This window comes from Rhinoderma darwinii, chromosome 4, assembly GCF_050947455.1.
Source record: "Rhinoderma darwinii isolate aRhiDar2 chromosome 4, aRhiDar2.hap1, whole genome shotgun sequence".
Classification (NCBI taxonomy): Eukaryota; Metazoa; Chordata; class Amphibia; order Anura; family Rhinodermatidae; genus Rhinoderma; species Rhinoderma darwinii.
Genome location: NC_134690.1, coordinates 117248598 through 117261555, shown reverse-complemented (window position 1 = coordinate 117261555; position 12958 = coordinate 117248598). Strand labels below are relative to the sequence as shown.

The 12958-nt window shown below is 39.7% G+C and overlaps 1 protein-coding gene across 1 annotated transcript in view; it reads right to left on the bottom strand.

Annotated features, from left to right (window-relative positions):
* The window catches only part of MED12L (mediator complex subunit 12L), a 507362-nt gene continuing 494404 nt past the window's right edge, over nt 1–12958 (bottom strand). Inside the window, exons 43-44 of the mRNA XM_075861497.1 lie at nt 5697–5778; nt 1–835 (exon numbers count right to left, since the gene is read on the bottom strand). Coding sequence (XP_075717612.1) covers nt 783–835; nt 5697–5778 — 135 coding nt within the window. The 3' untranslated portion in view covers nt 1–782. The remainder of the gene's footprint in view (nt 836–5696; nt 5779–12958) is intronic.

The following is a 12958-nucleotide window of genomic DNA, read 5'->3' as shown; positions in this document are numbered from 1 at the left end:
CCGGTATTGCAGCTTAGCCCCACTCACATTAATAGGGTTTAGCTGTACTATCAGAGACATAGATAAGAGTGGCAATGTTTCTGGGGGGAAAAAAGCAGACCCTTTATTCTACTAGCCTACAATTTATTAAAAATATGGTTCAATTAGCTGGATAAATAAATGTGTTGTGAGTGCGAAGTATATTTACAAGGGCGAAAGTCTAAAATGGTCCCTGAGACAAAGACATATTTAGCAGTAAAGCAACATATTGCGTTACCATTTCCAGGAAGAGCACACGTACCTAAAGGATTAGCTTTCCATTTTTAGCACTGCATTGTCATGTATACACGCCACACTACTATAGTAAATCTGATCAGCAGAATGCAGGGGAATATAAACAATGCAATAATAAAGGAAACATTATAAAGTGCCTATAAGATCTAAAGTTAAGGAAACATCTTAGGGCTTTCATACAGAAGGAAAACGAAAGAAAAGTCTACCACTAAATATATTATCACACGAGCCCATAATAAATTAAAAATCCAAGTTTCTAAGTTCAGTAGTTTGGTCTTTTTCACATTCACATCCAAAATGTCCTTATTTTTATAGCAGCAAAATGAATAATAGAAAACGCAGACCTCTGTTTTTTGGTCTCTAAGTAAAACATTAGCAAATGCTAAAAAACTACCTCTTGTGAGGCTATCAACACACACTACAGAATCTGGAAAAATATTAGAATGTGGAATTTCAAAAATGCAAATGGTAAAGGGGACACAAAAAGCATATATTTAATGTGTCCAAGCTTAGAAACTGGAAGGCTCTCCGTATAAATTGACTGTTTGTTGTGGCTGGTTACCTGTGTGATAAATGACAAAGAGAACATGTGTCATATATACATAAAACACAATTATCAATGAAGATTCTACTACAATAAATTCTGGCAAAGTTCTACATTTCTTCTCTCCCCATTCCAATATGTATATCCACATCTAGATCTGTTAATTTTGGAGATATAAATATGTAATGAGCAAGACATGGCACCCCTCTTCTCTATTCTGTGGGAGCGATAATCTCACATGTCGTGCTGCCCCTCATGCCCCAAGTAATGTGTAAGGGTTTAACTCCTCTGTATCCAAAGAAATGGGGGTCAACGAATAATTCCATTACGCATGCCTACTGAAATATCCAAACTGAGGCTTCCAGTATGCTAATCCATAGGTGTGTAGGAAAAGCACCCAACACACCAAACAAAAATTGTCATTGGAATTAAGCTCATTGGTTCAGTCACCATTCTTCCTTCTTTTTTTTGTCTTTTTCATTTCTTTAGATTTCTGCAATCAATTACTCCTTTTGCTAATAAAGAACAAAAGGGAAAATATTAAAATAAATTCCCTTGGTGCATTGTTGTTTTATACCAGTGCTTTCCATCCCTATAACAATGGGGGAACCCCTGAAACATTTTTCCACTTCCAAGGAACCCCTGCTCCCAACGTCAAAGAAGTTTGGGGTAGTGGGAGATAAAGCATTCTATATTTCTATATCTTTGAGCAAATTGCAATCGGTTTACTATCTCTACTGTAAAAGTGATGTCTTGCTATAGTGTTCTCAGGAACCCCTGACCATGCTCAAGGAACCCCAGGTAACACAGTTTTATACTAACTAAATGATTATAATAACGACAATACTAATAACAACAAATGTTATAGCATTGGAAACATATTCCTAAGACTATGCCTACATGACAAACCACCATTACTTTACTAATATTGCATACCGCTCAACCATCCCAGATCCAGCAGGACAGTCCCGGATTGAAGGTGCTGTCCAGCTGTCCCTTGAGGTCGGTGTATGTCCCACTAACTTGTACAGCCAGTTAAAATTATTAAGAAGAAAGTTGAGCAGGTTATAAAATAACAAAAGAAGTTATACTTAATTCAAAGATTCTGAGCGCCGTTCTGATCCCCAAGTTTCAGTGGTCACCTGTTTGTGTTGAAACATCATGGCTGGAGTAGGAAGTAGGGGCTGGCAGGGGACCCGGGAAGCATTGGGTGATCGGTGAAGTGAGTATGACTTTTTTTGTTATTTTAAAACATGCCTAACTGTTCTAAATATTTTTTTCCTGACTGGGTAACCCCAGTCCAGGTGAAGTGGTGCTTGGTGGGAGCTCAGCTGGGCTATATTGTCTGGGGGCACAGTGTGTAGGCACTATTGTTCAAATGAGGTGGTGCTTGCAGGGAGCTCAGCTGGGCACTATTGTCTGGGGGCACAGTGTGTAGGGACTATTGTCCAGATGAGGTGGTGATTGCAGGGAGCTCAGCTGGGCACTATTGTCTGGGGGCATAGTGTATAGACACTATTGTCGGGGGGCACAGTCTGTAGGCACTATTGTCTGGGTGTACAGAATGTGGGCAATAATGTCTGGGGGGACAGTGTGTGGGCACTATTGTCTGGGGGCACAGTGTGGGCACTAGTGCCTGGGGGAACAGTGTGTGGGAACTATTTTCTAGGGCCACATTGAGTGGGCACTATTGTCTGGGGCAATAGTGTTTATGTGGCACTATTGACTAGAGCAACAGTGTGTGGTTCTTTTGTCTGTGGACAAAATGTAGGAATATATTGTTAGTGGGCATAGTGTATGGGGTTAATTTTGGTTGGCACAATGTATGACTATTATCGGGGAAAAGCAGTGTACGGAACTCTAATTTTCCGGAAACACTGTGTGGCACCTATTTTTATGGTGAAGTGTGGCATTATTATATTCAGAAGCACAGTGTGTGGCAGTATTATTTTCAAGGGCAAATCTTGAGGCATTGTTCTGTGGCTCTGACTGACTCGACGTGTACAGAAATATTATCCTTTAGAACTAATAATGAAAATATCTTGGTACTGTGTCTACAAAGTCCGATAGAACATGCCCAGTTTTATGGGAGTTATGGAAACAGCCGAGCAAAGTAACCACATTCTTGATATAGGTGCATCTATCAGACATTTATGGCATATCCTCTGGATATGCCATACATGTCTAAGTTGGGAATACCCCTTTAAGTTGTATTCAGTGACAACACCGAATAGAATACAAAACAGATATCCCATGCCAACAATGTCCTTCTTTCGGCATTTGTCAATCACGTGACTTCCCCTCCTGAAGTCCAGAGGCTTGTCTCCTAACAGACATCATTGTCCTGGTCTCAGATAATAATTCATGTAGGGGCCTGGGAGAGAACAGGGTATGAAGACCTCATCCATGAAGCCAGAGGCAGTTATGGAAAATAACTCCCAGTCCTGGACTTAGTTGGATGGCACATAAATCAACTAAGGGATGGAATGCAGATCAATAGAAAAAAAAAGGAGGTAAAGAGCTAGGGGGTGATTAGTAAAGAGCAGCTTTTGTGAGGGAATTCGACTTTTTAAGAAGGTTTTTTGAACATTTTTCTGACATTTTCTGCATGCCATTTGTAACAGACTATTGTCAAATTTGTTAGATTTTTAATGGTGAAAGGAAAAAAAGATATAGATATATAGATTTAAGATTATGTTTTAATTTTTTTATAAAATATAAAGGATTTTTTTTTGCACAAAGAAAAAAAGAGTGGATATGATGAAAAATAATTCACTTGTCAAATTGACAGAAGTGTGATAGTTGGCCTGGTCATCTTTCATTTAAGTGTAGACTACCACTGGTCATAAATGTGGCAGGAATTTGTAAATTCAGCAAAATATTATATTAAAATTAAACACAGTAATATAAAGCTATTGCACTGTGCATATAAAAGTAAGATTTAGGATAAACAAAATATCTTTATATGTCAAGTTATTTAAGAAACTATTGGAGGTTTTGTAGACCCAACCGACGGCTAGGCTGTCAGATGTAGCTGTAATTGAGTGTTCTTATGTAAAAGAGCAGTAAAGTGGTAAATACACACATTTACAAGGAGTTCTGTAAATGTCTACTGAGTATGTACAGGGGATGCAAAGCAAAATGACACTTCTCACAAACTCACACAGGCTTGTTAAATAACTGAATCCAAACAGTAAGAAGCACAAAGGAATCTATATTCACTGACGTATCTGCAGAAACTGCTGCTGCCTTACTGCTAAGCCCTCTCAGACCTACAGATTTATAGGATTATCCAACATCATCTTGTAGGACGAAGCCATATTTATGCAACAGTGACTTTCCAGTACTATACCTTAGGTTTATACATTGATCCAATAATTGACAAAAGCAATTTTCACATCATTTTTCTTAAAGGGTTTGTCCAGGATTAGAAAAACATGGATGCTTGTTCCAAAAATTTGCGTTACACCTGTCCATGGGTTGTGTCTAGTATTGCAGCTCAGCTCTATTGAAGTAAATAGAGCTGAGTTGCAATACCACCCACAACCTGTGAACAGCTGTGGCACTGTTTTTGGAAGAAAGAAGTCATGTTTTTCTAGTCCTAGAAAACGCTTTTAACACTAGATTTCTGTAAAATGTTCTGATGTTGCCAGCTGCTTATCCCCCTGAGCAATCTGAAATGCGTGAACTTAGGAGACATCAGGTGTTATGACCTAGATAAGAGTTATTCGATCTGCCCTCTGACAAAGTATAGGAGCAAGAATGATAAATGAGCGCTGTTAGTAGCCAGGAATCTCCACATTTGCTGTAACAGACAGATTTTCACTTGTTATTTTTCAGCAATTAGACAGCCCTTAGTTCATTCACATTTTTCTGGATGTACTGTAACCGAAAACCTTCACCCAATGTAAAGTTTCCATGAACTCTCAGTATTTTGGGCTAAATACACAAATCAGGAATCTCAAGACGAACCTCACGTTCTAGTTTTTAGAAAAAAACCACTTAAAATTCGCTACAATAGCAAAAATGTGAAAGAAAGCTGAACTGTAATTTTTGTTGAGATGTAAAATACTTTTTGCACTAGTTTTAGTGAATCTAAAGGTAAAATGTTGTGGAAAATGTGATACTGACAGATAAATATTTGGCAGACATAAAAAAATGTAAAAAAGGATTTCAAAATTTCCGTCTCTTTTCACTTAATTCAAAATATAAAGAAAATGTAAAGAAATTTCTATTTGGTAACTAGAAAGCATATTTATCTTGGATGAATATCCTGTTTCGCACATTCTCTTTAATCTATTATCAAATATCAAAAACTTTACTATCGTTGGCAACTAGGCTACCTGAGATATTTTGGCAAAAAAACGGCTGGCTAGAAAGCTAAAGATGAAGATGAAGAACAGACATCCAGATTATGAAATGGAAGATTAACATCTCGGAATGGCCCAACCAAGAGCAACAACTACTATCCTATTATTATACCACTGGAATGGACTAAGACCAGTTTCAAGAAACCATAATGCGGCCACGTTAGCATCCATATTACGGCCACAATATAAGCCCCCCCCCCCTCCTGTGGTTCTAGTTAAATGAAGATTACCATAGAATTTTATGGTGATCTACATTTGGTGCAGTAGAGCCGCGGGAGTTCTGGGTGTTGAAGCCACAATATGGACGTGAAAATATGGCAATATTCCGACTATTATCTCCACTTTACCTCTAGCCTTCCAATTGTTGAAATTATTATAAGCATCAGTTAATAATAAAGATCTATTATTTGTGATGTAACAGAGACACTTAATAAAAATTGCTAAATGTTTACAATTGTCATATCTAGAATCAGGATCTAGAATAAAATTAATTATATTTGTAGACTTACTTGAAAGCTGTTTCTGTAGTTGCCTGACTAAGGCTGCAGTTTGCTGTTGTTGTTGAGTCTGCTGTAAACCTTGTCTTGAAAACTGAAAAATATTGTTTACAAAAATGTTCACAAAATGATGTACGTGGTGGTGTGATAATTGCATTACAAGTCTTATGTACAGTTTTCAGAGTTTGTAGGAGATGAGGAACATCAATGAATAATTTAAGTCAAATGGAGGATGAACACATCTAAACTTACACATCAAAACATTATCAACTTTTTTGGTCTATATTCTATTTATTTCAGTAAGGATTCAGACTTATTCGCCTTAGGCAAATACAGATATATGGAGTAGTTCCCTAAATTCATATACATTGAAAAATGAGTAGACAGCGGGGAAGTACTGTGTATACTTGTATGCAGCCCGGGTGACCAAGTGACCAAAGTCAGTACTCCAAAGTATTAACCCCTTAACGCTCCAGGACATACTATTATGTCATGGTAAGTGCATCGTTCGCGCTCCATGACATAATAGTATGTCATGGAGTAAACACGGCGCCGTTCGCGCGGGGCGCGTGCATGAGCTGTGATAGCTGCTGTTTCCGACAGCAGACTATCACTGCTCAATGTGCCGGGACCGATCGCGGTGGTCCCCGCAGATTTAACCCCTCAGAAGCCGCGTTCAATAGCGATCGCGGCTTCTTAGGGGTTAATCCGCCATCGCCGGCCTGCTACACGATAGCGGCCGGCGATGGTGACTATGGCAACCGGACACCAAAAAATGGCGTCCGGCTATGCCATAGACGGAAGCCTAGTGGGTCCTGACAGAGTCAGGACCCACTATGCTTGCTGTCAGTGAGTAGCTGACAGTTCTAATACACTGCACTACGCATGTAGTGCAGTGTATTAGAATAGCGATCAGGACCTCCTGCCCTCAAGTCCCCTAATGGGACAAAGTAAAAAAGTAAAAAAAAAGTTAAAAAAAGTTGTGTAAAAATAAGAAAATAAAAGTTTTAAAAGTAATAAAAGTAAAAATCCCCCTTTTTCCCTTGTCAGTCTTTATTATTAAAATAAATAAATAAATAAACAAATAAACTATACATAATTGGTATCGCCGCGTCCGTAACGGCCTGAACTACAAAATTATTTTGTTATTTATCCCGCGCGGTGAACGCCGTAAAAAAAAAAAATAATAAACCGCACCACAATCACAATTGTTTGGTCACTTCACCTCCCAAAAAATGGAATAAAAAGAGATCAAAAAGTCGCATGTACCGAAAAATGGTACTGATCGAAACTACAGTTCGTTACGCAAAAAATAAGTCCTCGCACGGCTTTTTTGAAGGAAAAATAAAAACGTTCTGGCTCTTAGAATAAGGTAACACAAAAAGTGAATGATTGTTTACAAAACGTATTTTATTGTGCAAACGCCATAAGACATAAAAAAACTATAAACATCTGGTATCGCCGTAATCGTATCGCCCCGCAGAATGAAGTGAATGTGTCATTTATAGCGCACGGTGAACGCTGTGAAAAAAATAGAACAAAAAAACAATAGTAGAATTGCGGTTTTTTAGTCACCGCGCCACATAAAAATAGAATAAAGACTGATCAAAAAGTCGCATGCATGACATGAAAACTGCAATGGATTCCTCAAGGTCTCTAGTTTCCAAATTGGGGTCACTTTTGGGGGTTTTCCACTGTTTTGGCACCACAAGACCTCTTCAAACCGGACATGGTGCCTAATAAAAAAGAGGGCTCAAAATCCACCAGGTGCTCCTTTGCTTCGGAGGCCGGTGCTTCAGTCCATTACCGGCCCGAGGGCCACATGTGGGATATTTCTCTAAACTGCAGAATCTGGGCAATACGTATTAAGTTGCGTTTCTCTGATAAATCCTTTTGTGTTATAAAAAAAAATGGTATAAAGAGGATTTTCTGACAAAAAAAAAAAAGTAAATGTCACCTCTACTTTGCTCTAAATTTCTGTGAAACACCTAAAGGGTTCATAAACTTTCTATATGCTGTTGTGAATACTTTGAGGGGTCTAGTTTCTAAAATGGGGTGTTTGATAGGGGTTTCTAATATATGGGCCCCTCAAAGCAACTTCAGAACTGAACTGGAACCTAAAAAAATAAATAAATGAGGCAATACTTCGCTTCTTACATTATACTGATAATGAGCTGTGCCCACCCCGAGATTACCCCATTTTGACCGTTTGTATAAACGGAGACCCCTATTAGACCGTTTCAGTGCCCGGTTTTCCCAAGCATACACCCCCGAGAAGTGTATTTCTATTGATGAGTCCCTGGTACATTTTAAAGAGGCTCTGTCACCAGATTTTGCAGCCCCTATCTGCTATTGCAGCAGATCGGCGCTGCAATGTAGATTACAGTAACGTTTTTATTTTTAAAAAACGAGCATTTTTGGCCAAGTTATGACCATTTTCGTATTTATGCAAATGAGGCTTGCAAAAGTACAACTGGGCGTGTTGAAAAGTAAAAGTACAACTGGGCGTGTATTATGTGCGTACATCGGGGCGTGTTTACTACTATTACTAGCTGGGCGTTGTGTATAGAAGTATCATCCACTTCTCTTCAGAACGCCCAGCTTCTGGCAGTGCAGACACACAGCGTGTTCTCCAGAGATCACGCTGTGTCGTCACTCACAGGTCCTGCATCGTGTCGGCACCAGAGGCTACAGTTGATTCTGCAGCAGCATCGGCGTTTGCAGGTAAGTCGATGTAGCTACTTACCTGCAAATGCTGATGCTGCTGCAGAATCAACTGTAGCCTCTGGTGCCGACACGATGCAGGACCTGTGAGTGACGTCACAGTGCTGCACTGCCAGAAGCTGGGCGTTGTGAAGAGAAGTGGATGACACTTCTATACACAACGCCCAGCTAGTAATAGTAGTAAACACGCCCCGATGTACGCACATAATACACGCCCAGTTGTACTTTTACTTTTCAACACGCCCAGTTGTACTTTTGCAAGCCTCATTTGCATAAATACGAAAATGGTCATAACTTGGCCAAAAATGCTCGTTTTTTAAAAATAAAAACGTTACTGTAATCTACATTGCAGCGCCTATCTGCTGCAATAGCAGATAGGGGCTGCAAAATCTGGTGACAGAGCCTCTTTAAAGCGAGGGTTCAATTCCGCAAGTACCTGCCGGGTAAGAGGGCAAGGTATGGCGTGAAGATGTATAAGCTGCGAGAGTGCATCAGGGTATACCTACAGGTTTAGGATATATGAAGGAAAGGCCACCCCCAAACCAGACTGCATCCTGGACTACAATAGGTACATGGGAGGGAAGGACTTGTCAAATCAAGTCCTGAAGCCCTACAGCGCCATGCGGTGTGGTATAAGAAGCTGGCCGGGCACATCATACAGATGGCTTTGTACAATGCGTACGTGCTACGTCGATGTGCAGGCCAGAGGGGAACTTTCCTGGAATTTCAAGATCTAATCTTTAGGGACCAGGAAGGGGGGGCACCCAGTACTTCTGGAAGCGAGGCCACACGCATCGTACCAGGGCAACACTTTGCACCTCTTTTGACTCTTTCCCTTTCCACCGGTTTGGGGAACTTCTCTTGGAGAGTCTGCTATAAGAGGGGGATAAGGAAGAACACAATATACCAATGTGACACGTGTCCCGAAAAACCAGGGCTCTGTATAAAAGATTGTTTTAAAATGTATCATACATCCCTTGATTTTTAATTTACCCTGATGCACTCCGCACAGCTTACCCCCCTCATCTTTCCCTTCTGAGCCCTGCTGTGTGCCCAGGCAGCTGATAACAGCCACATGTAGGGTATTGCCGTACCCAGGAGAACACACACTACAATTTAAGGGGTGTATATCTCCGGTGGCGCATGCTGGGCACACTATATCGGACACTGACAAGCCATATATATATATATATATATATATAAAATTGCAAATCTCACTCTGCACCATCTGCTGCGCATTATCTTTTACACAGTACCTGTGGGGTCAAAATGCTCACTACACCTCTAGATGAATGTCTTAAGAGGTGTAGTTTTTAAAATGGGGTCACTTCTCGGGGGTTTCAACTCTACTGGTACCTCAGGGGCTTCTGCATACATGACTTAGCACCAGAAAAGCTCCAGTAGGCCAAATGGTGGTCCTTTCCTTCTGAGCCCTCCCATGGGCCCAAACGGCAGTTTATCACCACAAATGGGGTATTGCCGCACTAAGGACAAATTGGGCAACAAAATGGGGTATGTTGTTCCCTGTGAAAATAAGAAATTTTGATCAAAAATTACATCTTATTGGAAAAAATATCTTTTTTTTCATTTCACAGCCCAATTCAAATAGGTGCTGTGAAAAAACTGTGCGGTCAAAATGATAACAAAAACCATAAATGAATTCCTTGAGGGGTGTAGTTTCCAAAATGGGGTCACTTCTGGTGGGTTTCCATTGCTTTGATACCTCTGGGGCTCTGCAAATGCGACATGGCACCCGAAAACCAATCCAGCAAAATCTGGACTCCAACAAACACATAGCGCTCCTTTCCTTCTGAGCCCTCCCATGGGCCCAAACGGCAGTTTATCACCACAAATGGGGTATTGCCGCACTAAGGACAAATTGGGCAACAAAATGGGGTATGTTGTTCCCTGTGAAAATAAGAAATTTTGATCAAAAATTACATCTTATTGGAAAAAATATCTTTTTTTTCATTTCACAGCCCAATTCAAATAGGTGCTGTGAAAAAACTGTGCGGTCAAAATGATAACAAAAACCATAAATGAATTCCTTGAGGGGTGTAATTTCCAAAATGGGGTCACTTCTGGTGGGTTTCCATTGTTTTGATACCTCAACACCTCTTCAAACCTGGCATGCTGCCTAAAATATATTCTAATAAAAAAGAGGCCTTAAAATGCACTAGGTGCTTCTTTGCTTCTAGGGCTTGTGTTTTAGTCCACGAGCGCAGTAGGGCCACATGTGGGACATTTATAAAAACTACAGAATTTGGACAATACATATTTAGTAGTATTTCTCTGGTAAAACCTTCTGTGTTACAGAAAAAAAATTAATAAATTTGAAATTCAGCAGAAAAAATGAAATTTGCAAATTTCATTTCCACTTTGCTTTAATTCCTGTGAAATGCCTGAAGGGTTAAAAAACTTTCTATATGCTGTTTTGAATACTTTGAGGGGTCTAGTTTTTAAAATGGGGTGCTTTATGGGGGTTTCTAATACATAGGCCCCTCAAATCCACTTCAGAACTGAACCGGTACCTTCAAAAAAAGGCTTTTGAAATTTTCTTAAGAATATGAGAAATTGCTGTTTATGTTCTAAGCCTTGTAACGTCCAAGAAAAATAAAATAATGTTCAAAAAACGATGCCAATCTTAAGTAGACATATGGGAAATGTGAACTAGTAACTATTTTGGGTGGTATAACCGTCTGTTTTTCAAGCAGATGCATTTAAATTCTGAAAAATGCTATTTTTTGTAAATTTTCTCTAAATTTTGCAATTTTTCACAAATAAAGACTGAATATATCGACCAAATTTTACCACGAACATGAAGCCCAAAGTGTCACGAGAAAACAATCTCAGAATCGCTTGGATAGGTTTAAGCATTCCGACGTTATTACCACATAAAGTGAAATATGTCAGATTTGAAAAATGGGCTCTGAGCCTTAAGGCCCAAACTAGGCTGCGTCCTTAAGGGGTTAAAAGACTGCTGCACTGACAGGTGCAATAGTGTCCAGTGTGCAGAATAACGGACCTGGAGCTTTGTTTGCTGTATCTTTGCACTGAGATGAATAACCGAACTGGCGAGATGTTAAACTATAGTTTAATCCGCCTGATTGGTCATATAAATATAATTCTTATACTGCTATATCAGAGAAATCAAGGTTGCCCTAGGGTAAGGTTGATGAGCAGTGTCGCCCATTTTGGGGCAGTTACTCGGCAATACATAGCAACGTCTAGGACAGAACTAGGGCCAGAAGTAGTGCTCAAGTGGCCACTAAATTGCATTTTCTGTCCTTGGGTGTGTTTTGCACTGTTCATTGATGGATATAACTTGGGTGACATTGGAAGGTGCAATTTATGAGCCAAAAAATACCAGAAACTATTCTCTGCCTTTAAATTTTGTCTGCTGAGTCTGAGTGTCTAATAACAAAACTGTACATACATACCTGCATAGGGGTATTACATGCACAAACAGTAAACCTGCAGACATAATATGTATGTTCAGCAGAGGCAAACATGCACATCTTGAGGAAACAATGGTGGGGGCATATTTGAAAATTCCTGCCTTGAGCTTGTTCTGCCCCAGTGCATGAGTACTTAGTTAGTATGAGAGACTTCAGGTGCCGAGTTTGTGCCTTAGTTGTTCAAAGTAACTTCTTCTTTATAGAGAGTTGTTTGTAGTGCGTTGTCCTGTTATAAACTTTGCGCAAATTGTTTATAGGGGCTCCGTCACCAGTTTATATAATGCTGATAGTGTGATTTGTGTTAAAAAAAATATTATTTGCAAAGTTATGAGCAAGTTTCTAAATGTGATAATGTGGCTCTAATAGCCAAATAGGAGGTGACTCTTTATTATCACTCTGGGCGGTGTAATGTTTTCTGTATGACGCTGTCCAATCAGCATACAGCTTCTACCCCTTCCCTGCCCAGCAACACAGTTTGATCTTATTGTATACAGCTTCCATTCCTGACTGTGTTTTCAACTGGATATATCTGCCGTTGTTTCACAGCTAGAATTGCGATCCTGGTGTCGTATGAAAGATTAGAATTTCATCCTTCATATGACACCAGAACCGCTGTTCTAGATATATAGCTATTTTAAGTGACCCTCCTTCCCTCCAGCCTGAGTCTCTCACACTGTGTGAAGCAGCTTCATGCTGATAGGACAGCGTCAGAGGCCGTGAGGAAGCTCCACCTCAGGAGAATCGCCGGTGTTACCTCCCACTTCTCTAGTATAGCCTAATTTGCATATTTAGAAAAAAGCTCATAACTTTTAAAATAATAAACGCTTTTGGACACAGTTTTCATTAGTATTATCAGTGTGACAGCGCCTATTAGATTAGATAGGAGATAGGGCATTACTAAAATAGTGACTGATCCTCTTTAAGTACTGTTTTAGTTGACTATATACAAATACAATGCATAGATGATAGTATCAATTAAAGTCTGCTCAGGATGTGAAATTTACATTATAGAAGCATCATTATAACCATACAAAAAGTACTCCACAACATATTACATTATAGTATAGCATAGATGATATAGACTGTGCATAG